A 27337-nucleotide genomic window follows, 5' to 3' on the forward strand; every position below is an offset into this window, starting at 1 on the left:
CCCTTACCACAGCACCTGCGACATATTCCTCAACAATTTATGCTTGTTGGATGAATGATGGACTGAATAAATTAACAGGTCTTAGCTTTTAGTTTTTTAAAAATTAAAAATTGTGCTTAATCTTTCATTAATATATTCTTGTGATTTGATCAATGTAAAGAAGAGCAAGATCATCATCTAATATTATCCTGAATACTATTTAATATATTTCTGTAATGTTGCCTAAGGTATATATCTTTTGTTTTGTTGTTTTGGAAGCTGTATTACACAGTTGACTCAAGCAAGCTGTATATGCCATGAAAATCAGCATTGTTCTCCCTCACATCCCCCACACACACATACCCAGCTTTCAGATAGACCTGAACTCCATGAAGTGGAGTCCTTCTTGGGTTAAGCTGAGATTGAGAGGACTATTTTACTGCTTCTTCAGTATATTCTTTTTTTTTTTTTTTTTTTTGAGATGGAGTCTCACTCTGTCACCCAGGCTGAAGTGCAGTGGCACAATCTCTCAGCTCACTGCAACCTCCCGCCTCCTGGTTCAAGCGATTCTCCTGCCTTAGCCTGCTGAGTAGCTGGGATCCCAGGCACACATCACCATACCCGGTTGTTTTTGTATTTTTTGTAGAGACAGGGTTTCACCGCGTCACCTTGTCGGCCAGGCTAATCTCGGTCTCCTGACCTCAAGTGATCTGCCTGCCTCGGCCTCCCAAAGTGCTGGAATTATAGATGTGAGCAATAGCTCCCAGCCCACTTCTTCAATATATTCTTATATGTGAATTTAGCCTTCCATTTCTTCCTTTACCTCCTCTTCCATCGATTGGAACCAGTTGACTTTTTAATGTAAAGTATAGAAACTCAGCCGCTCTAACCCTGTTTTGATTCCAAACCCTTGTACCTACCAGGCCATTTAGGAAGACTGGGATAAATAAGCATTGTAACTCCAGGGAGCTTTCTGGTTTCATGATCCATTTCTGCTTCTTAGGGGCCAGAGAGTGCTGGCTTACAGGAGACTCAGCCAGAAAACTGGCAAGTCGATTAATCTGTAGTTAACCACAGCAATAAATGAACACAAAGGAAATGCAGATGTAAGTAGGGGATAAACTTTGAGTGGTTCCATCAGTAGTGATTCATGATGTTGAACTACAATAATATTTTCCTCCACACACTCTCCCAGTTCCCATTGTGACCCTAGAGCAGCATTTGGGAAAGACAGTTAGGCGTGGGGGTGGGTTCTGTGGTCATGGCTGTGAAAGATTGGTCCTACAGCTGTTAATCTGGCTGACAAATGTTTCATCAACATGTATTGTTGAAAGTGACATGATGCACAGTGCTAGTTAAGAGAGTCGCGTAAATATTAAAATGCCCAAGATGGGAGAAGAGCAGTTTTCCCGGCTTCTCCAAGTTTGATCTGCAGAATCAGAAGTGGCAGAATAGAGAGAGAAGAGACAGGACACTAGCTTGGGTTCCAGCCCCAACTCTGCTGCCCTGTGCTGCGTGGCTGCAGCAAGTGACTTATCTAATAACTGTGGGTCTCAGTTTCCTCACTCATAGTACTAGTGATCGTTTCTCAGTTGTATTAAATAAGATCATGAGTTTAAAGAGCCTAGTCCCGTGCCCAGCACAACGGAGGCTACCCTCCAAAGGTCAATCCCTCTCTCTGTGTGTTTCATCCTTTCTTGGCAGCCTGTTTGCTGCATCTCTTAGCTGACTTTTGTCCCTTCCTGCTCACTTAGTCAATTCAGAGATTACAGTTTGTACAATAATGCACTGCCTTGTCTTCTCGCTGGTGAATCTGGACCGGAATGCTCTGCCTCTGTGCCGACGCTCACTCTGATGGTCTTGGCTGGAGGACAGAGGCTGCTGGCAAAAACCTAAGAGGGAACATACCGTGGTAGCAGCATGAAAGAATTTGGCAAGGAGGTGCTCGTCACATGATTGTGATTCATACTGTACTCTCAAAATGTGGCAGGAGGGCTAGGAGAGACTTTTAATGCCAGCACACAGAGCAGAGACACTCATTTTCAAACATCACATTCTTTTTATAGTACAGGCATGCCTCACAGGGAAAATATTGAACTTGGCCTGCCAGCACCACGAGAGTCGTCCCAACTGTGATTTTATTGCTTGAGTCACTCCCTGAATCAGATACTGGCTGCATGGAGGAAGTCTTCTATTAGGGATGCTTTGAAATTGTGTTTTTAATTAATTAACACCAACTCTGGGCAGATTTTTCATTTACTCCTAGCAGACTCTTTTTTTCTTTTCTTTTCTTTTCTTTTCTTGCCTGAAACTTGTTAGACATTTTTGTAAGGTCTCAGTTGGATCACTTTTAAGCATCTTGGTGAGAGAGTCATCTGTGTTGGGTGAAAGCAAAGGGACCCTTCAAAGTACAGTTTGTCATCTCCGAGCAAATCTGATCCATGGGAACGGGGTCGTCAGGAAGAGTCCCTAAAAGTCTGGCATAACACTTTTTGATGCCTTCAGCCGTCCTCAATCCATTCATCCTGTTGTTAAAACTTAAAACTAGAGCTGGCCAGCTGTTGAGAAAAGTCTTCAGTTTTATTTCAACCAAATGGTGCTGCCTCCTGGGGCTGGAAGGGGGCTGACTTCAAGCACAATTAGAAATGTGTAGCTCTTTCAAGCGGCGGAAACCTACAAAATGGCCTTGATTCACAGAGCCCCTCTGGCTCAAAGACTCTCTGCTTCCCGTGTGTCATAAATCTGTATCTGCATCAAAAAGTGTAAAGACGGCAGTGTATGGAAGTCCCTCTTCCTCTGTGAGTGTGTCTATGACAGATTTATACTGATGGCTACACTGCACCCCGGTCACAGGCTCCTATTATAGTCATGCCCCACTGACTCAGCCCCCATTTCCTGTGGAAGGGGAGACAAGGTCCTGCATGAAGGAGGGTGAAATTACAGCTCAACTCTCTAATTGCTGTTAGTACAGGAGGACCTTTAAGGGTTGCAGCAAGACCCATTTTGTTCATAGCAACATCTACTGTCTCCTCACCCCTGTGTGGTCACAGCTAAAACCTAAGGCATTTAGTTTAATGACAAGATCTGCCATGACAGGGTACTCCAGAATTCAACAAGACCAAATGGATACATACGAAAAGAACAAACCACCTCATTTGTTTAGTTTTTGTTTCTTCAAAGTGGTTTTCTTTTTCTTCCTGAGGGTCCAAGTTTCAAATGTGAAAATTTTTTAAGGTAGCATTGAATCTACCTCTCTATTAGTATTTGCAAATGGATGCAGAACAGGACTGGTTTTTGAAACCATCTCCTTGTTGGAGATTTTCCATCCTTCGAGAACATTATAGGGTTTCAGAGGTAGTGGCTGATGAGAACCCTCTTGTGTTCGACTGCCACCTTCAAGGTTTAGAGCGGTCCTGCATTTCAGGGGGTGAATTGCTACTGGTAAAGAGGTCAAAATGAGCTTTATTCCAAGAGTGAAGCAACTAAGTTGCAAAGTGTAATTCGTCTAATTTTGGGAGATAAGGATGGAAACTGAAGGATGTTAGGATAGTTTGAATCCTCTAAGAGGAAAAAAAGGCAAAACTGATGTTTCACTTTCCCATTGTATTTAGAGTAGAGCCTTCACGTGGGTAGTTGTTCCTTCTCCTGTTTGGTATGACTCAGAGCACTTGAAAATGTCACTGGCTGAAGAAGAGTGTTTGTGACGATATTTTTTAATTCAAATTTTTTTTTTTTTGTAGACTGTAGTACTATAAAGAAATGATACATAGAGGGGAGTAAAAACTTGTCTAGCTAACAATTGGTATTATGCTTTTGAGTGCACAGTTCTGATTAAATTATATACATTTCTTCCGTTGGCCAACTTATCGTGAGCCTGGTTGTGTGCCTCTGGTGTTTGTATGATATCCACCGCATTTTTTTTCTATCATGTTAAGGATTCTGTTTTAAATAGAAAATCAGATTGCAATTTGAAAAAGCTTAGTTTTAAAACTCTACCATCTGCTAGATTTGTGAAAGAGGATCTAGTAAATGAAAATTGTGTGTGTATGTGTGTGGTTTATTTTATAGGCACTGCATATTTCTTTGATGATCTATTTTCCAAGCTCATTCTTATCTTTTAGAAGATGTTTCAAGGATTTATGCATCTGGCAGGATTTCAGAGAACTCTACAGTGGTGGAGAAGTACACTCCATTTATAGGGAATCCTGAATCAGGGTCATTCAGAGCATTTATTTTGTTTTGCGCTTAAATTTATTTCTGCTCTGGACATTTCTTTCAAATGGATCATTTTTACATTGGCAAATCTAAGCATTTTATTCATAAGAACTGTAATAATAAAGCTTTTCCAGTCCAGACACAGAAGGAAATTTGCAAAATGCATCAGGAAAGTATGGCAATTGTTTTTCAAGCCATCGTGTATTTGAGAAAGTATTGCATTCATTAGTGTTTGCAAAACTGTACATTTAATGGTGCAAAAGTAAAGTTGACTTCTCCTTTTGGTGCACAGATGTATAAAGTTTATGGAAGTACACCCCAAGGTAGAGACTTATTGGAGTAACTCTTAGAAAGGGCAAAGTTGGCCATAAACAGTGATGCAATAACCCCACAATTATGTATGCTCAATTATTTGGAAGGGAAGTCTGGGAGAAGTGTTTTATATGATTACATGGGCAAATAAGAAGTGAGTGTGGAGAAGCACGGTCCAAAGGTTTGCATTTGTTGTATATACCCCAAATAGCATCCTAATACAGCTTTATAATGTAAATCCACCGATACCAGTAAAATGACATTTAAAACAAATTGTAAAATGAACAACATTTGCAAAGCAATAAAGACACCACCTTTGCAACCACTTTACTACAGTTTTGAAAAATGTTAGTGAATAGCTCTCCAAAGATGCAAATAAATAATATTTTATTAGATTTCAGACTAGGAGAAAGGGGAGGAAAACCTTCAACTAGAATTACATGATTATTGCTTTGCTCCTCCCTCAACCCAGCAAACATTAAAATGGAACATAAAGCAAGTCTATAACAAGATTTATGAGGAAAGGTATTACACTTAGGGGCACATTGTGCAGAAAAGTCATTAAAATTGTTTGGGCCTTAAGAAGGGGAAAAAAAAACCCTTTTGAGAAAAATGAGAAACTCAGATGTATCAAAATGCCTTCCTTATGATTACCTAAGGCTTTAGGTTTTCAAAAGCCATTGTACCTAAAGGTTCTGATTCATTCTCTATTGTGGCAGCTTTTTCCTACCAGACAAAACTGAAAGATTTTGTTTCTCTGGGAAACATACTTAAAGAGGTATAGTAGACCTGGCATTCCTTTTGCATGCTCTGGTAGACCCCGGCTCTTGTATAATAAAAACAATATAGGCATGTTATATTTGCCATATGTTAGTTAGGGGGTTTCAGCACACAAATACCTCCTTGTGCACAGAAGTAGATGAAAGCAAAGCTTACTGATGTCTAAGGTCCCTGTGCCTTAACTTACCTTCTTTATCCTACTTAGACTGCCTAGCAGACTTTTTTTTGGTTGGTTGTATGCATATTTGGATAATGGTGATAGCTCAGCTTATTCTTCATGCTTTGTTCTGCTCTGAGGACGGCTAGTACACTCGATTCAGTAGTATATGCTTTCTGATTTCCTTGCCTAATGTTTCTGTGTTATGCGAAATCTCAGTTTATTCTGTCAGTAAAGTTGAGGAGAGTAAGTGAGGAGTGTGTGTGCATGTGTATGTTTTCTTATCTGTAAAGTTTTAACTTTGGCTTACTGTTTAACCGGGAAACTCAGCAGGAAAAAGGAGATCTAAATAAAACTATATTCCTGTTGAGAATCTCCAAGGTTATGCAATACTATAAAATGGTGGTTTGAGTAGAAGTTCTGTAGTTCATCCTTATCAGAGTAATGGTTTTGGGGGTTTTTGAAAAGGAATGTTTCAAGGAGGTCTTTGAAAACCATTTTCTTCAAATGTTCATTGCATCTGAGATCCCATTTTTGTCCCTTTATTTGCTCCAGAATACCGCCCAACTGCCAACAAAGAAGGGCCTGTGCTCCCAGGAATTTTCTGCATTCCTCTCTGGAGTAGGCATTTTTCTCAGCTACAAAGGCCCTTTGGCGAATTCCCTCTAATCATTGGATTTGCCCTGGGCTCTGATAGGTGCCATTCATGGACTTGGTCTGCTGTTTGATGGGGCTGAGGCATTAATGGGATCTTTTCATGATAAACAAAACCGGGTAACATTACCAGAGGGATCACAAAGCTGCTGTTGTGGGGGGAGTGTGGTGCTTTCTCTCTCTTTCTCTCTCTCTCTCTGCTTTTTCCTTCTTCCTCCTCTTCTCCCTGTTCTTTTTATAAATGCACATTTGTGTGCGTGTGCAGCATGGCCATTTCTAGAAGAAGATCTTCTGACCTTTGCTGCTACTCATAAGTCAATGGCCAATGGCAAAGCCTTTGTTGAACATAAGATGATTCTATAAACTGATCTGATCTACAGTAGCTTCACAGCCTGCGGGGAGGTCTGTGTTTTCTTAATTGATTAAACATTGGAAGAACACTGCATGAAGAATCTGATTTTGAGATCTTTCTTACATGCTGGCATTTAATAACTGAAAGTATCTGGTAGTTGAGATGAATGAGTCTGTGGGAATAAACACTTATCACAATAATTTGACTTCATGTGGCTGCTGTGGTGGTGTATCCCTGACTATGTTATCAATGCCAGTCTGAATGGGGTAACTCCAGTCACTGTTGTTGTATCCTACTTGCTTCTAAAAAGAATGCAAAAATTAGTTGAAACCTGATTCCTGCAATAGTGAAGAAGTGAAATTAGAATTATTTTAGGTGACGAACACGATTTTTTTTTAATTTTTATTTTTGTGGGTATGTAGGTGTACATATTTGTGGTGTGAGAGGTTTTGATGCAGGCATACAATGCTTAATAATCACATCAGAGTAAATGAGGTATTCATCACCTTAAGCATTTATCCTTTGTGTTGCAAACAATTCCATTATACTCTTAGTTATTTTTTAATGTACACTTAAATTATTATTGACAATAGTCACCCTGTTGCATAAGACTGTTTTTTGATGAAAAGAAACTGACAGTACAAACTAGAGAACTTGCAATCGTATTAACGACATTATTTTTAAGTTTCTGAAAAAATTAAGGAAAAAGTTTCTTATTTTAAATGGAAATCTCTGTGAAGTAATTTGGGAATAGGTAGAACATTAGGCATCCTGATAGAGGTAATTCTACTTACTTACCATGTGTTTTCTTATGTTCCATCTGAATACTGGGGCTCAGGCAAAAGGACAAAAAGGAGTGGTCAGGGATAGCACAGAGTGAGCAAGCGTGCAGAGCAGTGACTTAAAAGTCAAAAGGAATGTTAGGTTAAGGGAGGGTGGGTAAAAAGCAATGCTTATTATTTCTCCTAAAGCAATAAGAAAGGCCAAGCGCTGTGGCTCATGCCTGTAATCACAGCACTTTGGGAGGCCAAGGCAGGCAGATCACCTGAGGTCAGGAGTTTGAGATAACCCCGGCCAAAGTGGTAAAACCTTGTCTCTACTAAAATTACAAAAATTAGCCAGGCATGGTGGCACGCCCCTGTTGTAATCCCAACTACCTGAGAGGCTGAGGCAGGAGAAATCACTTGAACCCAGAATGTGGAGGTCAAGATCGCACCATTGCACCACCAGCCTGGGTGACAAGAGCAAAACTCCATCTCAAAAAAAAAAAAAAAAAAAGTTAAATGATTCATCCATCGGAAGGGATAGCACAGTGCCCTCGTGTTTCCACCAGCCAATTCTTCATTTTAATTTTGACATGACTTCCGGGCTAAGTGTAGGTATTTTAATATGAGTTACGGCCTCCAGCTAAATAACAAACAGGACACCAGGCTTCTGTCTAGCCAAGGTTTCGTGATGCTATTTAACGGCCCCCAAATCCCTACCTCAGTACATTTTAAAATATCCAGGTGCTGTAAGTCGGATGGGAAAAAGTTTGACAGCTAGTCAAAGAGGAGAGAAAATCATTCCCTTTGGTAGAGCAGCACTTTATTCATTTTTTTTTTCAGGTTTTGATTTTTGATTAATGCTTTTTGTTATCATCTGTTCAGTATAACATATTGTAAATCATAAACTCAGGGTTCAGATCTTTCAACGACTTTTGCAACTTGAAAGGTGGAGCTTCCCAGCCTCAATGGAAATCTGCAGTGGCTAGTGTTCCCTGCGGGGCCCCATTACCCAGTCCTGGAAAGGTGCTAACGGGGCATCGTTTTTTTTTTCCCCCATGAAGAAAATATCATGCATTTTAAAATACCGGTGTTATCTGATATTCACATGTTTCAATAATATGGTTATAGTACATATTCAACAGCCCTTTTAAGGGCTTAACTATCCTTTATATCTACTAAAATCTTGGTGGTAGCCGCTATACAACGAACTCTGCTATGTCCAGCACTTGACTCACATTATCCTTAATCCTCCTAGCCTCCCTGCCAAATCATGTTACGATTATTTCCATTTTAAAGATGAGGAAACTGGGGCTCAGGGAGGTTCTAGTGTTATAAGACAATGGAGTCAGTTTCCAGTGATGCCTGGTAAGTGGCACTGGCTGTGTTCATCCTATTTTGCCTTCTCGTCGGTTTGTAACTCGTGTTTCTGAACAGATGAAAACTGAAAAGTTTAGTCGAATATCCGAATGTTACCAAATATCCTTATATTTTGTAGCTTGTAGTTTATGACACATTTGGGAGCAAGTTCTTTCCAATGTTTATTTATTCTCTATAGTACCTACATTTAACTTTTTTCCCCCATAATGACTTCCGATCCTACTTCTCCCTGATTCAGTATTCACTCCATTACTTCACTGGCTCTCTTACTTATTATCTGTCACAGGACGCACACACTTTGGAAAAATCTGCCTTGTGATATGATAATTGCAGGATGTTTTCTGAATTGCAGAAGGCTGGAGTAGGGGGGGATGAGGGTTTGAATCAAGTTTATCTCTGGATGAGAGGAATTCTGGCCTGGGAAAGGAACTGGAAACATTCTGGCCAGCTTTCTGAATGCTGGTTAAGGAAAAGCCTAACTCACTCTAGACTGCTCTGCATTCTAGACATTTTACCATGGTCTGTACCCTTTAGGATCTTATATTCTGAGGAAGAAAGTGATTATTTCCCGGATCGTGTTATTTTTATGAAGAGAATTGAAGCTCTTTTAACTCTGGATAGTTTTTATTTTAATTTACAGATATCCCACTGCATCTTAGGAAAGCTGATATTTTTAGTTCCAAACTACTGGATCACATTTTACCTGCCAGCACTTTTGCCACCTAAGTAGTTTCCTGACACTTGGGGTTTCTCTACTACTCAAGTTAGACACTGAGACAACTATGCAGGGAATTTAAGTGAATAATAAAATCAAAAGAGGAAGGAAACCTTTCATCTCAATCATCTGAATATTTTGTGGTTTTAAAATCTTTACAGGATAGGGTAATATTTTAATACTTATAATGACTTCATTATTTTAGATTATCTTGTATATGTAATTTACATTACTTTTCTAACTGCTGTAAGCAAATTAGGTCATGTTTACTCTGTAGTCAGTGAAAACGATTTGTTCAAATTGAGGTCTCCTTGGATTATTTCAGTCATAACTACCTCTCCATTAGAGAGAAACGCGACTAATGATCAGCTTCTCTGCATTCTCTAGGAGGGCCTTAACGCACTCTAAATTTGTACATGAAGATTTTGTTATGAAAACACTACATCTTACAGGACTAAATGGCATGCTACTATTCCAAGAAGCTTGTTTTTAGTTTTACTTCTCCCCTGGACTCCTTTTCAGGGTGTTTTCAAGCAAGGTAGAATCTGTTCCTAGGTCACGGCATAGCTGAATGCCAGAGAGCAGAACTTAACCAGACCCAAATCTTGAACCTGGTTCAGGTAGAAACCAGACAAGTGTCATTAACTTTTCCTCTTAGCAGCCACAGCAAGCTCACAGCAGCCTCTAGCCAAGGACCAAGTGTATCAAAGGGGACTGACCAGCACTGTGGACTGCAGTGAATACATAGAGCGGGGTATGGAGACCACAGGGACAATTTTATTTTTTCCTGTTCTCTAAAAGACCACTAAGAGCAAAATGAGCCCAATTTTTGTAGTAGAAGCCCTGGTAATTACTGAACACTCACTCAATTCAGTTAATAAAGCCAGATATACCCAAACTGGCCATTATTTTTAAGGGAGATTAACTGTTACATTTTTAGGAAGTTTGCGAGCTGGTTGTTAAACATAGCCATTACTAAAAATTAACATATATACAAGTATAATTAAATAAATAATGTTTAAAAACAGTCAATGTGTAAAGCTCATCATTTCCAAGTTATTCTTCTGGACTTTACTATTATTTATGCTCTTGATGGTATTTATGTTTATTGTATCTATGTGGAGAAATACTACATAATGGTGTGCCACCTCCCATTTCTTTCCAGCTCTGTGTTTAGTGATGACAGATTAGCAGCTGAAATTGTCCATGGTAGGAGCATTTACACCACAGAAATTGGCAAATGCTACAAATAGGACTTGACACATTGTTTTGATGATTGTCTAGACTTTAAAAAATTATTAAGGACATTTTAATAATGCAGGTTAAACTTAATAAAGTGTTATATCTGCAGCCTTTACATTATAAATAGTATAAAACATTTAAGGAAATATTCCTTGGGTATTCAAAAACTATCATCCAGTTTAGCAAAGAAGTCACTCACATTATTGATGAATAAGTAAATCTCTGACTTCACTGTTTCACTTTGGTTTTACTTACTGATGTAAAGAAAAATATCAACCAATGTTCATGTTGAAACTGCACTTATTTGTTGATGACATGAGCTGTTTCTTTGCTGAAATGAATAGTCACCAAGCATTTGTTTGTTGTCTGATTTTGTGACACAGTTGTTGGTAATAGAATTATAAAAACTGATACTGAATTTTGCAAGAACTAGCAAGTGAAACAAGTTACAGGTGTATGGAATTTAAAAACAGAGTATTACATGTTTTATTATCAATTGTCAATTGTTTACTAAACATTCCTTAAATCACAAATTTTATAATAAACTTATGAATATGTATATATGCACACATTATTTTTTCTCCCAAAGATCCTGACATTAAACATTTACTAGGTAATGGAAGACAATGGATGCCTTATGACGTAAGTTCAGAAATCTCCCACAATTTTCTCTTGAGTCCTATTTTTAGATCCTTGTTAATTCAAAGGACACAAGCAGAACTTTTCAAACAAAATAAAACACACATACACACACAAGCCTAAGAAACATGATCTTCACCAGCTTAATATTCTGAAGGATGTGAAAACGAAGTATTTTATGTGAGAACTATAGAAATGTTTTTCAAATATAGTAAAAATGGATGGTGTTGATTAACTTACTTTATAAAAACTTTCCTGAGTTTATTCTCTGAGAAACAACTATGTAGAAAACTTTGTCCTGGGCTCTGCACCGATTTAAGGAGGCCTTTGTGCCTGTTCCCCAGGTTGAGCTTAAATGTTTGCTCTAATATGGATCATCCTACTTTTAAGAGTTTTTTTCTTTCCAAATAAATAGGTAAAGAGCCATTCTAAGTTTCTTAAGAGAATCGACATGAATTTGTGAAGACTGTTGATCATCTTAATTTGTCTTCCATAGATAGTAATAAACAAACAATATCGAACACCTTCTATATGCTAGATTCTATACCAGGCACATTCCTCAAAACTAATCTTTTGAAAATCTCTGTGAGCTCAGTTATAATATCTTCATTGTACACAAAAATGAGACATTATACTGGTAATCAATGATGAAGATGAGATTTGAGTTCAGGTTTTTCTAACTCAAAAATTCTGTGTCTTTTCTGAAAAAATCTTTTACCCCAAGAGCCCTTGAAAAAGAAAACAATCAAAAATTATATTCCTTTAAATTACTGAACACACACTGAGCCTGGGGAAATGCTTACATCAAGTGTGAGAATAAAACTAAGTGACAGCTGGATGGCCAGATCCATTTTCTGCAGTAGATAGCAGAGTCTGAGAAAACAGCTGCCCAGAAATGAGGAAATGGAACAGACAGTATGTTTTGGTATCTTTTTACATTCAGAAGAAAGTAGAGAACCATATTCTGATGTCTTTAGTCATCTCTGATACAAGCAAATTTTTGACCTGCTGATACTACAGGATTTAATTGTAAAACTCACGCTGTGGCCTAAGATAATTCCAACTTCCTCACTCTCCTCTTGTCCCATACAAAATATCAGTGTGCTACTTACCAGTACTAATTCAAAATTTTGTATCTAAATTTTGTAGAGTGAGATAGTTATATAAACCAAGTAGTAGTATTAGAAAGAAAATAAAGCAAGCTGAAGTAGGATCTAAAAGAAGAAAGAGAATACATTATTTGTATATATTGGTCTAAATGTTGCCTAGTTTTGTTTGTTTGTTTGTTTAAAGAAACAAGCACCAGGATATGAGATGTCACTCATATCCCTTCAGCTGCTTTATATTTCATTGTGTCTTGGTCTAGAATGTGTTTATATACATATAAATATATTCTCCACCAAATACACAATTTGAAACTAATGGCTTTGCTGATTGAAAAGACTGAAACTTGTGTCACTTCATGAAAGCAGTTCCTAAAAACAAATGCCATAAAGTTAAATGTATATATGGCCAATGTATGCTAGAAAATAAAGGGATATGTAGGATTTTAAATCAGTTGATTGATTTTTCAGGCATCAGTTTGAGTAACATAAATTGCAGACTATTACGAAACTTTGGAGAAATGCATAGGTTCACAATAAAAGGATCTGAGTGGGGAAAAAATTACCTTTTAGGGACAGCCAAAAAGACTGTAGTCACAAGAGCAGAATGAACATACTGAGACATTGCTGGGGAGGTGGGGGCAGAGCAAAGGTCTCCAGTAAACAGGAGCCACTGTAAGAAGGATCCAAGTTAAAGGTTCGAGACATCACAGTGAGTATTTTTTTTTAGGTTAAATGTTAGCAAAATGTTTCTGACAGGCCTGTCAAACACTATATCCGTGGACCTACAGAGGCTGTTTGTGTTCCAAGAGTAGTGCTTCTTCATTCTGAGGAAGAATAGAGATTCCATCACAGGATTTCTGAATTCAGAGTTACGTCAGGTCTTTCGGCTTTTTGATTGGTGAGAAATAGGCTTCTGTGGATAACTAGCAGATAACAGATAACATCCATTTTTGTTGCTGTAATGAAATAAGACCCAACACTGGCAAATTTACATTCATGATAACGGCCTAGAGCCGCTTGATTTCCTAGTGGAGATAAAGAAGAAATGTTTTATTTGGGGGAGGTGGGGATTTGCCAGTACGTAGTAGTAAATAACAAAATCAAACGCATCACGTAGTGATCCATGAGCAGTAATGATAATATCTTGAATTTGTACAGTAATTTGTAAAGCACCAGTTAATTAGAGAGAACTTTAAATCATTAGCTTCATATTCCAGAGGCCCTGGGCCAGGGACTTCTGAGAGATCTGTTCAACGTCATAGAATTAACTCGTGGATTGCGAGGCTGGGCCTAGAATCTGGACATACTGCTTCCACCCAATGTGTCCCTTGGCTCATTGAGTGACCAAAGCACCGCAGTCTCATCTACCTCTAGATTATAGACTTATCTCACAATTGAAGCTGCAGAGCAATTCATTTTTTCAATGACTTCTAATATCAAGCACTACACAATTATCAGGTATCTTTCCACATAGAATTGTGACCTATCTTGTTTTTCCACAGTAGAAAACATCCAGAATCAAGACAGTGCAAGCCACCTCCTCCAGTTCCTTAGCAATTGTTCTTTAACTGATTTTTTTGCTGTAACTTTACAACTAAAGTATTACTGTTTTATACATGAATAAAACAAGGTGCAAGAGAATGGTTCTGATATGCCCAATTGGTTGATTTGATGATTCTGAATGACGCTGTTTATTAATTGGTTCAAATGATATTTTTGACATTTTGAAGATTAAATTTCTGGCTAGTTTGATGATATTAATTACTTATTTTAAAACTCTTAAACGTCTTACATATATAACTCTGCAGCCAAGTCAGCTTTTGGGTAGGTAAATTAGAGTGAAACTGTAGAGAGTGAAAATTTTTTTCACTTTGGGAGGCCGAGGCGGGCAGATCACCTGAGGTCAGGAGTTTGAAAGCAGCCTAGCCAACATGGTGAAACCCCATCTCTAGTAAAAATACAAAATTTAGCTGGGCATGGTGGTGAGCGCCTGTAATCCCAGCTACTCGGGAGACTGAGGCACGAGAATTGCTTGAACCCGGGAGGCGGAGGTTGCAATGAGTCGAGATTGCACCACTGCACTCCAGCCTAGGCAACAGAGCAAGACTCCATCCAAAAAAAAAAAAAATTATTTTAATTGCAGATAAATAGAAAGTCATTTATATCAGTCTTTGAAATGCATGCCCTAATTTTTATTTATTGGAGGCGTGGCTTTCTGATTATTTTGGGAGTAGGTTATAATAAATTGACTTTATCACAAACACATACACATATATAATAGGAAATGAGGATGAATACTAAAGTAGGCATTTTTCTGTATAATTAACAATATTGATATAGTCGGTGAAACCAAATGAAATTGCCGTTTTTGTAAGTAAAAAAAATGGTTGAATATTGTCTGTTTCTCATGCTTTAGTCTGCTTAATTTTGTTTACGTGTTTATCAAGCTTCTTCAATGGGATTCCATTGTATTTTGAAACCAAGCTGTCTTCCAGAAGAAAAACAAAATGGAAAAAATATTACCAATATTTAAATATTTTAATTATTCATTATTACAGTTTTATAGGTTGAAGAATAGAAAGAAAAAGCAGAAGACAAATAAAATACCTCATGTCCAAACCTGTGTGTGGACACTAACTCCACGGCACAGACGTGTCATCACTCGACTCCACTTCTTCTGAGGATAGCCACACAGTGTGCATGACAATGCCTGCCCTGTATATGCACAGTACTCTTTGCATGCTTCTACTTACATAAGGAATATTTTTATTTAAAAAGTACTTTCCTTGAAAATACATATATTCTTAAACTAATACATTCTCTTTGGAAATTTTGGATAATTCATAAAAGCTGAAGGAATAAAATAAAATCGTTGAATCTTACTCAGAAAAAATATTTGTATTTTCTTCTTATACACTAAAATATTAATATATTCTTATTTAGAATATTAATATATTTTAAATAAATATATCATACACTAAAATATTAATATTTTAGTGTAAATTTTTATCTATGAAGTAAACAATTTTAAAAGCTAAATATAGAGTCTGATTTAGAATATATGGATTATACCTTATGTGTAATTTTGTATTCAGCTCTTTACACTTCACATTATATTGTGTTTCCCAAGTCATTAAATATTCTTCTAAGTAATCAGAATAGATCAGCAATAGTTCACTTAAAACAGTGAACAAACTGCATTAAAAACTAGCCAGAGCCTTACCAAAGAGCTGATGCTATGAATACCAGTCATAGCTTAGTTGCTGTTCCATATGTTAATTTAATTTGACAGAGTAAGAGTCTTTGAAGTCCTAATTCTCTTTTGCATCCAATAAACCAGTTTTTATAGTGCGTGAACTTTTAGACATCAGCCTGCAGCTAAACTCACGTCGGGAAGTTGCCATGAGGTCACACATAACAATGGCTGGAGGGGTGTTCCTTTGGAAGTCTTGTGGGAGAGGTGAGGGGACTGTCAGGGGTCACTTGGGGGGTCAGTGCCTCTGATGATAGCATCTTACAGGCATACAGATTAGTTACCATTTTATGTGAGCTCTTGAAGGTTGATTTCTACAGAAATGGGTCCACAGTAGCCCAGCAACATTCATTAATAAGTGTTTAGGTACGTCTTTGTGTTTATTCATGTTCTCTGTAGCTTTAGAAGGAAAAAGCTAAGCACAAGTGTCTTGCTAGTATGTTGTTTCACTTCCCATACTTCAACCAGAAGGTGACTCTCTAGTCTTCCCTACCATCAGCATTTAGAATCTGGGTGGTAAGTTAGTTCAACTCATAGAATACTCTTGGGGATATTTTTGTTTGATGTTGATTAGAGCTGGTGGTACCCACTAGAAGGGTAGAAGCGAAAAGAAACAGGGTCTTAGAGAAGAAGATCGTAAAGAAAGAGGTTAAAAATAACAAATTATGCTGAACATTAAGTTCTGCAGAGTAAGGATTTTAAGGTTTTTTTTTTTTATTATTCTTTGTTTAGATTGTACGTTCTCTGAGGGCAGAAATCATGCTTATAAGATATTACAAGTTTAGCAGCCGATGTTTTTGTCTAATAGTTACTCTGGAGGTTCAGCATCAAATATAGTGTCATAATTGCTACAAACATTAAAGATCAAGACCCTGCAGAAATGGATTTCTTTTCCAATTACTGATCACCTCCAGTGTGCCAGGACCTGTGCAAGGCTAGCATTTGACTGCAAAGGTGTATGGGCATTCCCTGTAGCTGAAAACGAGTGGGAGCCAAGCATGTGAACTGTTAACTTCAATCAAAAGGGGTTACCAGGTGCGGTGGCTTACGCCTGTAATCCCAGCACTTCGAGAGGCTGAGGCAGGCAGATCACGAGGTCAGGAGTTTGAGACCAGCCTGGCCAACATGGTGAAACCCCGTCTCTACCAAAAAAAAATACAAAAATGAGCCAGGTGTGGTGATGCGTGCCTGTAATCCCAGCTACTCAGGAGGCTGAGGCAGGAGAATTGCTTGAACCAGGGAGGCAGAGGTTGCAGGGAACCGAGATCACACCACTGTACTACAGCCTGGGCAACAGAGCGAGAGATTCCGTCTCAGAAAAAAAAGCGGGGGTGGGGAGGTAAAGTGCTCTGATGGAGTCGTATGCTGAGTGTTCTGGGCCTCTCAGTGTTTGTCCAAAGTTAGGGGATCACTCAATGTTCAATTAACTAGCATGAAAGAGCAATTCAGGGAGGAGTCTGTGCCCCTCTTTGGAAGGACCTGGGAGGCCTGTTCTTTGGGGAGTTCTTCATCAATGACAGTGATTTGAGAATAGAGAACCGAAAGATAGAGTGGCCACTTACAAGGCACACAAGCCAACATTTAGGGAAATTGGTGATTAACAGGAAATTATTGGACAAGTGCTTAATATTTCCAGTAAGGATGTTTCTAGGTAACAATCCTGTTGTGGCCGCGTGGTTCTGGGAAGTGGTAGACATGGGATTAAGCAGCTGCACTGGATAGTAATGATGTAATTAGGTTTCCAACATAATTTCCAGTCCTTCTACTGCTTCTGGGTGGTTTCAACGACTGTGTGACCTGAGTTTCATTTTGGCAGTCCATTTCAGCTGTACCGTTGCTTTTCAGCCATTACAAAGGTAGCTTGACTGCCTCTTTACACTTAATTACTCAAATCTGTGTTCTTTAAATAAAGTTGAGATATCCATAGAGTCTGCCAATTAAGCATTTAGGGGAAACCACACACTGTGGAGAAAAGAAGGTCAAGTTAGACAATCAAGTGGACCAAGAATTTGCCTAAGTTTGGTATAATTTTGTTGAAGATTAGCTTATTTTCATGGTGAGTTATGGTATTGCATGGAAAGCACACTTTACATTACTCATACCTGACTGTCAAACAGCCATTATACAGGGCAGCCTGTATACAGGCTGGGTTTCCCCTTCCCGCTTGGGAACAGGCACTGGGAACTGTTGGCATGAGTCATTCTCCTTAGCTCGGCATATCTCACACACGTATTGTAGTTCTATTCTCCAGTCTATCTGTTCTACTCGGTGTGATTTCTTATTCATACATTCCAGCATCTCTAGATTTTTCCTCATCTCTTCAAAGTCTCATTCACTTGTCTTCTAGATATTTCCTTTCACATCCTTTCCTTTTTTCCTTTGCTTTTCTCTTTATTATTAACCTTTTTACAATTTCAAAATGAGCTACATATGTCTCCAGTTGCTGCTGGGAAGTATTGGTACTTTCTTCGTTTATCCACAGCTATTTTAGTGCACCGTGTTAAAATTATTTGTTTATGCATCTATTTCTTCCTTGAAGGAAGTTTCATCTTTAACATCTTCCTTGGCATCTAATGGGGACTTCATAGATGCCTATGTTTTTAACCATTGTAATTTTAGTAAGTAAGTTTATTCTACTTTCCCCATAGTCAATTCACAAGCAGACTTTTGCAACCCAACTCCCATATAGATTGAGGAGTTTCTGCAATGTGGTCAACTACGGCAAAAGGCTTTTTTTTGTTACAAAACTCTAATCTTGATCCACTTTGACCCCACCTGAATTCCACTATAATTACCTTTACAACATATATCCTACCATCATCTTAAAAAGGCTTACTTCTGAACACATCCACTGGCAGAAGATTTGTTTTGCTTTCTTTTCTAGGAAATTGTAGCTTATCCAACTATGAGACTGTCTGACTTTAATTTTTCTTACTTTCTAACTGTTGATCTAACTTTTACAAAGTAAATAGATTACCTTTAATTTGCTTATTATGCTCAATAATCACACATTAGCAATGTAATAATTTTAATAACAGAAAGTACATCTAAATCTCTACTGTTTGCATATAAGTCCCATACCTGGGAGCCACAATACTTTCAAAAGTGCACATCAAAGTAATTGTTTTGTCTGGTGCCAGCACAAATTTCTGCTGGGACCTGCCCCATTTAATATAAATTATATTACCTGTGGAATTTAAAAGGATGTAAGGTGTAGCGTGCCCTGCAGGGAGGAAATTTAAACTACGGATTGCCTTCTTTTTTTTTTTTTTATCTCCGATTTATTCCTGTAATGTGGAATATTTAGCATCCCTAATTTCCGTTTAATCATTTTACAGGCATATTTTGAATTTTTCAGTCATAGGGAAGACAAAGTTAGAAATCCTATTATTCTTTCAGGCTAACTTGAGAATGAAAAATATCTAAAGCTAGGGGTCAAGTGGGAAATAGATGCCATTATCTGAAGGAGTCTATTTAGAAACCAACTAACCAACAAACAAAAAAAGGGATGATGAAGAAAAATAGGGAGTTTTGACCTAATTTAACCAAAAACCATCAAGCTTCAAACCTGATATCTTTGCCTCTTTTTTGCCTGTATAGATGTGAATGTAGGAACAGTACATCCACGGGCATGAATATGAAGATATAACCTCATCTCTGTAAATCCATTGAACACAATTTTATCCCCGGCTTAGAGGACCAAGATGTTATATTTTAAGCCTGTGGAGGAAAACACATGCAAACCCAGCTGTTCAGGTGGAGAACTCTGGCTTCCACATTCACACCCTCAGTGACCAATTGGGCTCACGTAGTCCTCTCTTAGGAGATGGCTGCATGCATATCATCTTGGATATTGAATGTACAGAACACTTTCACTAGGACCAGTAAAAAGGGCAAATAAAGCTAACCGCACAAAAGAGGATATGTTGAAAAGAGGTAGAGAGGAAGGAAGGAGAGAGAGCGTATACTAGAGAAAAAAAACTAGAGGAGCTAAAGACCAAAGCAATGAAGACGAGGCTCCTGTCCTCCTCCTCTCTTTGTGTTCCAGGTGGTTCTTACACTCATTTTTACTCAGCCACAGCTGAAAACATGCTTCTTTCTCTGCCCTTAGTCAAGGGAAGGGGCTTCTGCTCAGTCTCTTAATTCAGTCATTGCCTAACCATTCTCGTGAAACAGGTCTCCATCACCAAGAGGAGATACCTTCTCCAGGTCTTTTTCTTTTTTGTTCTATAATCCAAGTATTCTCTCAAAGACTAACATTGCAGTCATGAACAATAGTCACTGTTGACCAAGGTACTGCATTAAATCTTTTATGTCTTACTTAAAAATCTTTACATCGTACTCACTCCTCATGCCTACAACATATGCTCTATTGTCCCAATTTTATAGATGATTGAGTAAGACGTTCTGTATCTTTAGCCATGAATATAAACACATGTAGTTGATAATTCTACATAAGATTTTGCTGTTTTTCCTTTGCTCCTGCATGCATTTCTCTCTGTTCAGTGTCTGTGGTCCCTGAGTTTTCATGACATCTTCTGGTAGGAACTTGGGGTACTAGATCCTCAGACACTTTTTACAGTTTTCTCCTTTTTTTATTTTTAAAACATCTTATTAGTTCTTGGAGTACTGTCCAACTTTAACTGAAATGCGCATCTCCATGGTTTTCTTTTGGTTTCTTATATGTTTCCTTTTGCCTTATTTAAAAAAAATGGGGGGGCTAAATACCCTTTGTTCCAAGGGTTGACTGAATTCAAAGGCTCAAATTCAAGTTTTTGAACTGTATAGACAGGTTAGTAGCAATTAGTAGTTGTTGAATGCCAGTGGTAGAGAGAGCTGGTGTTTAGCTTCCTTCCACCCCATTCTCCTATTCACCTTTGTCCTTTCAGCATTAGAGCCCCCACAGATTCTGCAGCAATGGACAAGATCTTCGAGAGGAACAATATTAAGAAATAAGGCTTCAGATACGCAGAGGACATTTTCTAATCTTAAAAGCTGATATCGAACAATAGAACTATTTATTTCAAAACGACACTCCGTGTATCCAACTCAGTTGGTATACTTTGATTACTTACACTAGCATTTAAGGAACAAGCAAATTTTAGAAGATGCCTCTAGATTTAAGTGTTGGAGCAGGGAGCAGCTGGTCTTTGTTGTTAGAAAAATAGATATTCAAAGATTGGGATAACAGATGAACCATCTCTACCACTTGACTTTAAAGTTAGCTTTTAGATAAGAAGATAGCTTAATAATGGGCTGGTTGTTGAGAGGATCATCCTTCTAAAAACCTTAATATGCTTTCAGTCTTCCCCGGAAACAGGTGATAGGGTAGTTAGCATCCACATCCTCTGCTCAACAGAGCAGCTTCTCTGCTGGCACATTGCTTGGCAGGATTCCAAGGAAAGCTGTGTGATGACAGCAAGATTAAGATCCAGGAAGCAAGGCCCAGTCATATGCTCTAAGTTGTCCATTTCTTCTATTCCCTTAGCATGTTCGATTCCACGAACACGGCTTATTCCAAAAGCCAATCCTCCTAATGAGCACTCGGCCATTAGAATTTTCATCAATACCAAACGGCATTACATTTGGGATCCCTTTTGGTCTTTCTTGTCATACCCGAGATGATGAGACCGTTTATACTCTAAGTGCCCCTTATGCGCACACAGAGCCAGGGCATCCGTGTAGAAATAAGAACTTACCATGGTAAATGGTCAGTACTGTTGAATCTCCAGGATGTGGGGTCCACCAGATTTAACTGTATGTTTATTAACAATTCCATTTTTAAAATTACGTTACAAGCATGACCAAACAGAAATGAAACTATGATAGTGGCATCTCTGTACTAAAAGTCTACTCTCTATGGATCTGGCTATATCTACACTTATAGATAATACGTTGTATGGAAGTTCTAGTGTCAGAACTTCAGGCTGGTGATTCCTGATTTAGATACTATATTAACTATATCTTTCCACTAGTCTTTCTGTTTATGTTCTCTTTACAATCCCCAAACACCCAATAGTTTGCAACCCTTACCACACTTCACAGAATGATTCTTCAGGTAAATAATAAATATGAAAGTTTTAAATTTATGCATATTATTTTGGTAAGCTAATCAAATTTTTTATGTTAAAGTGAACTTGATATATTTTTATATTCTGTCATTTATTTCTTCATTAAGTGCACAGCTTTTAAAATTTTCAGTGCTGGCCGGGCGCGGTGGCTCAAGCCTGTAATCCCAGCACTTTGGGAGGCCGAGACGGGCAGATCACGAGGTCAGGAGATCGAGACCATCCCGGCTAACACGGTGAAACTCCGTCTCTACTAAAAAATACAAAAAAATTAGCCGGGCGAGGTGGCGAGTGCCTGTAGTCCCAGCTACTCGGGAGGCTGAGGCAGGACAATGGCCTGAACCCGGGAGGCAGAGCTTGCAGTGAGCTGAGATCTGGCCACTGCACTCCAGCCTGGGCAACAGAGCAAGACTCCATCTCAAAAAAAAAAAAAAAAAAAATTTCAGTGCTGCAAAAATAGGCCAAAAAGTGTGACCTCATGTATTTTAAATTTAAATAAATGAATGAATGAATATGCAAATGAAAGAAATAATGTCCCCTGGGAGCAGTCTTCAAAGTGGGCCTCAGCAAAATAAAGAACAAAAGCTTCTAGACCTTGCTTTCTGCTCTGTCTAGAACCCTTCTGAAACTCATTTCCTCCAATCTGTAGAGTGGCAGGGGAGTCCTGGATACTTGGGTCCTTTGCATTGTCTTGTTCATGCTGAATTATCAGTTTTATTTGGCAGTTATAAGTGATTCACATTGAAGTTAAAGGAACAACCTGAGGAGGTGTTATTCACAGACAGCCAACCCTCAGAATGTGTTTGAAAACATAGATTATGATTCTGGAAAGAATCCTGGATTTGGAATCTCTTCCTGGATTTAATGTCAAGCCATAGCTCCATCAGCTATTTACTGGATGAGTCCCTCTTTGTCTGTGGCCCACAGTTTTCACAAGTCTAAACTGTGGATTGTCATAGGATGATCATGCCGAATGGGGCATTTTAGTTTCCAAAATGAGAACATTATTCATCTATATAAATATAAAGTTAAAAAAGAAGCTGTTTTAAGGATGACAAAAACTCTCAAAGCAGTCCTTTAGCACTTCTATGTCCCTGCTCTGAGGCAGGACCACTCTTAAATTCTTCCATTCAGATAAAAAGTCTATATTGTTTGAAAATACCTTCAGAGGAGATGTGGTAGGAATTTACTCCACAAGCACAGTTACACTAGACATTATTAATTAATTACTTATAATCATGAGTCTCTTGTTTTCTGTATAGTTCTCCATCCAACAGTTCTTCAGTTCCACCATTCCTTCTGCCATTTTGTGCTATTTTTTCCTTCTGCCATTTTGTACCATTCTGTAGCAGTTTGCCTCTCCTTCCTTTTTTCTGGTCAACTCCTTCAGTGGTCTTCCCCATTTTAAATAAACTTCAATGCTCCGCTCTTCTCCAGGGTCAGTCATCTTGACTTCTGCATAGGAAGAAGATTCCACAGTCTTCCTCAGCCACTGAGTCAAATAAGTGCAATCTTTCTGGTAAGGAAACTTGCTGTCTTGTTGCAGTTGAAGCCCATTTCCTATTCTTCTTCAGAGCCCGTTTCAAAACAGCTGGTTACCATCCTTTAGGTTAGTCCTTCCTAGACAGTACTTCAAAAACATTATATCACTTTTCAGTCTTTTTTGTCAAGCATGAGTTATAGAACTTCCTTTAACTTTTTCTCATAAGGCGTATTATTCAGCCTTTTAATAAGCAGCAGGGTGTAATTGAAAGAATATGGGCTTTGTAGTTAGACCTACGTTTGAATCTGGGCTGTGTTACTCACTAAGCTGTTTGACCTCACTCAGAGCTCATGACTTCTGAACATAAGTTCCCTCATCTGTCAGGTGGAGTTCATGGGACCTGTCTCACAGGGTCCTCATCACAGCTGATGTGTGTGTTGTTCCTGATGTGTCATCAGTGCTCTAAAAAGTGTTGGTTACCCTTCCTCTTCCCTTTCGTTGTACTCTCCTCTACATCAGGTCACTATTTGCTGGCACTTATGGAGCCTAGGACTGAACACAATGTTGATAATTTGAAATAATTATCTTTGTTCATCCCCCTGCAACATGCTTTTTAAAAAATGTCTTGGTTGTTTGTTGTTGTTATTGTTGTTTTTTGAGACGGAGTCTTGTTTTCGATGCCCAGGCTGGAGTGCAGTGGCACGGTCTCAGCTCATTGCAACCTCTGCCTCCCAGGTTCAAGCAATTCTCCTGCCTCAGGCTCCTGAGTAGCTGGGATTACAGGCACCCACCACCACACCCTGCTAATTTTTGTATTTTTAGTAGAGATGGGGTTTCACCTTGTTGGCCAGGGTGGTCTCGAACTCCTGACCTCAGGTGAACCACCCACCTCGGTCTCCCAAAGTGCTGGGAATACAGACGTGAGCCATCGCACCTGGTCTAAAAAATGTCTATTAGTGTTTCATCACTAGATCTGTTCTGAGGTATTCATGCCATACGCCCCACCCTGATGTCATATCCATGGGACAATCTACTGCCAAGAACCAGCTCCAAGAAGAAAACATCTCTGGGAAACAGTATCAAAAGGAGTCACTTAATTGTCATTGGAGGAGTCCAGGGTAGCTCTTGATCTTATTTTCACCTTGAGGAACTGTCCATTACATCTATGAACCTTGTGTGTGGCTTTCTTCATATAGAAACCAATCGGGTGTCCTTCAGATCATTTCAAAACACTCGGTTATTCTTTCTTAGGTTTCCAACTAAAGTCTGCATCCCAAGATGCAGTTTCACTGCTATTCCATATGGCACCCTTGTGCAAATTTGAAAAAGGTACTCACTCTAGGCACATGCAGAGCCATGCCTCGGGGGACAGGTTAGAGAGTAGAGGGTGGGCTGAACTCTAGTCACTCTTGTACAGGGATCCACCTTTTTGCAGAAATCACAGTGTGGCTCTGGTGTGGTTTGATTTCATAAAACAGATACTTAAAAAATATTCACTGTCTCTGTCTCTTCAGTGCCATGTAATATCACATGACCTTCCTTTCTCATTCCGTTGGTCTTTTCCTGTATCTTTTATCTTCTGTGCAGTTTGTCAGTAACATTTCATTCCCAGCTTCAGATGGGCTACCATGACTCCTGCCAGTTCCAGCTATTTCTTTGGATGCACCTTTGAATGCCTGTCTTGACTTACACTTTTGTGTGTGTGTGTGGAATTACTCTTTGGGTTTACATTTTGGGCATTTGGGTATTAACCCAAATAGATTTTGCTAAAAATTTCATTCTATTAACAGATTCTTGGTAATAGCAAATTGGCAAAATCTAGATAGTTAATTCATATTAACTTTACTTCCCCCTCTTCTCTACCACACCTCTAGAGATGACTTAACTGAGCATCTAAATGACCTAACCCAGGGTGCTGGAGGGAAAGAGGGAATGGGTGACCATCAGTCTTAGATAATCTACACACTAATAACCTTCAAAGGAGGTGAGAGTCCAGTCGTTCTAAGAGGAATACCATGCTGTCACCCTTGCCAGAAAAGAAGATCCTTTTATACTAGGCCCACAACTTTGGACAAGTCCCCCATAGAACAGTAAGGGAGTACAGTGGACCATTACATTTTCCAGGGCTCGGCCAAATTGATTCTGGTGGTCAATGAAGCTGCAAGTCTCAGGAAGCTGGTCCCATGTTCAGTAACTGATAGGTATTCTTACATTCATCTCAAAGAGGTAGAAGAACACTTTAATATAAAAAAAATGTGTAAAAAGGGATGAAGATTAAGAAGTGGAAAACTTGAAGTTAAGCCAGAGGCAAAATTTCCTGACAGCATGATGTACTGGACTGCAGATAGGTCTTTTGATGGATATGCTTGCAATTCCATTGTTAAATTAATCTTGTCTGCGTTTTTCTGCATTTATTTCTAATGTGTCTGCTAGGCCAGTACCTCCCTGGGAACGTAATATAAAAACAACTATTAAGTAAATAGAAAAGCTTAAACAATACACATATAACTCCAGCTTGAAGCATTTTTTTAATGCTCTATAAATCACTAGAAAACACGTGACAGGAACTATTCCTGATCGGTCTTAGGATGTGCAGGATACCCCAAGAAGGTTTTCCTGTTTATTACTTTTTTGAGTGTATTAATTTATGTTTTTTGACTTTGAGATAGTTAATATCCAGAAGAGTTATTTGGCTATGGAAATAGCCTTGAAGGCTTAGGTCTGGGAAAATAATAGAGAGAAAGAGTTAGCAGGGCTTAGTAGAAGAATTGAGGGAAGGATGCAGGGAAAAGTGGACAACAAATAGAAAGAGGAAGCTGGTGAAGGCAGACCTTGGTAGCTGGGGCAGCGGCACTTGGGCCGCTCACGGTGAGTTAGCCCGCAGAGGCACCTTTGGGAGGAGAGAGAATAAAATCTGGTTTTGACATGTTTATTTTATATGGCAATGAAATGTCTAGCCTATATATTTTGTAGACATTGAGAAATAAGGGACTGAAAAGAGGAAGAAGGGTCAGGGCTGAAGATGGAGATCTGGGGCTCATCTGAGTATAGGTGGTAATTGAATCCTTATGGCTGCACTAAGGGAATAAGTAGAGAAGGAAAAGATGAGCTAGGAACCCCTGGCTGAGCCCTGGGGGCACTAAGTGGTAACGCATGTAGGGAGGGGGAGAAGTTAAAAGAAGGAAGAAAAAGCAGACAGAAATATCTGAGGAGTCCCAGGGCCTAAGGTCCCTGCCACTGGGGCCGTGAGAATGTTGAGAAGGCAACACAGATCCCTGGAACGGGGGAGTCGCTAAGAAGTTCAGTAAGAAGCCATGGTGTTTGACAGCTTCCATAAAAGCAAATGACAAAAGCTAGGACTGCAGAGAGGTGAAACCAAGGCCGAATCTGGGTCTGGTCTGGATAGTTTCCTCCATGCTCTCTAGTACAGAGCTTTATAAGATAGTGTTGGTTTAACGAATGAGGGAGGGAATGAGTGAATGAATGAATCAAGCAAGTAAGCAGATATAGAAACATGGGTGTTTTCATAAAGCAGAGTACTCAGCAGTGCCTGTGAGCATCACTGACAGGCCAAATACATAAAACAGGCAGAAGGGAGAACAGGAATTGAGAAAAAGAAGGACAAGGAAGAGACGGAAGGGGAAAGGAAAGAGCAGCGAGGACTGAAGAAGGCCGGGGTTTCCTGGAGTGTGCAATTATGGAGCCCTAGATCTGTGGGTTTGGCCCTTACTTTGTTTGTATCTCTAGTTGTTTCTTTGACATTCATCTTGTCTTGGCAATGAAACTTTAAGTTTCTTAGCAAAGACAAGAACTACTGTTGTGTATCTCTTTAGTAACTAATACAATTCTATAAGCATTTACTTTATACTTGATAACCGGTAGAAAGAAAGAAAGCATGTTTTCAGTAATTTCTAAAAAATGAAGAATTATCTAGAAATTTAGTCAGTTAAAACATCCAGTTTTGATAAGTCAAACTAAAACATCCATTCTTCATTCGGAAGAGGCTTTTAAACTTGGATTTTCTGAGTAATTTACTCAAACCCCTGTCTCGTCTCTCAAAGACCCTCTTGTGAGATGCCCTTGTGAAGTGCTTGTGAAATGGCCTTCTGACTTAGCTCCACAAAATGTCCTTCCTAATCTTAGCAAAATGAAGAAATGGGTCGAAATGATTTGAAATATGCTTCTCTGTCTTTTCCTTCACCTCTTTTTGGTTCCATTTTCGTAAGAGTACCTGTCAG

The 27337-nt window shown here is 38.9% G+C and overlaps 1 protein-coding gene across 5 annotated transcripts in view; it reads left to right on the forward strand.

Moving 5' to 3' along the window:
• Positions 1–27337, forward strand: part of HMGA2 (high mobility group AT-hook 2) — a 137902-nt gene that overhangs the window by 65267 nt on the left and 45298 nt on the right. Inside the window, exon 4 of one of the 5 annotated variants that reach the window (XM_011929246.1) lies at positions 23785–24588. The exons of 3 other annotated variants lie outside the window; for them this stretch is intronic. In XM_011929246.1, coding sequence (XP_011784636.1) covers positions 23785–23979 — 195 coding nt within the window. In that variant the 3' untranslated portion in view covers positions 23980–24588. Of the gene's footprint in view, positions 1–23784; positions 24589–27337 lie in introns of those variants that run through there. One more of the 5 variants, XM_011929248.1, reaches the window with a different exon arrangement.

Source organism: Colobus angolensis, unplaced genomic scaffold (assembly GCF_000951035.1).
Source record: "Colobus angolensis palliatus isolate OR3802 unplaced genomic scaffold, Cang.pa_1.0 Scaffold80, whole genome shotgun sequence".
Lineage (NCBI taxonomy): Eukaryota > Metazoa > Chordata > Mammalia > Primates > Cercopithecidae > Colobus > Colobus angolensis.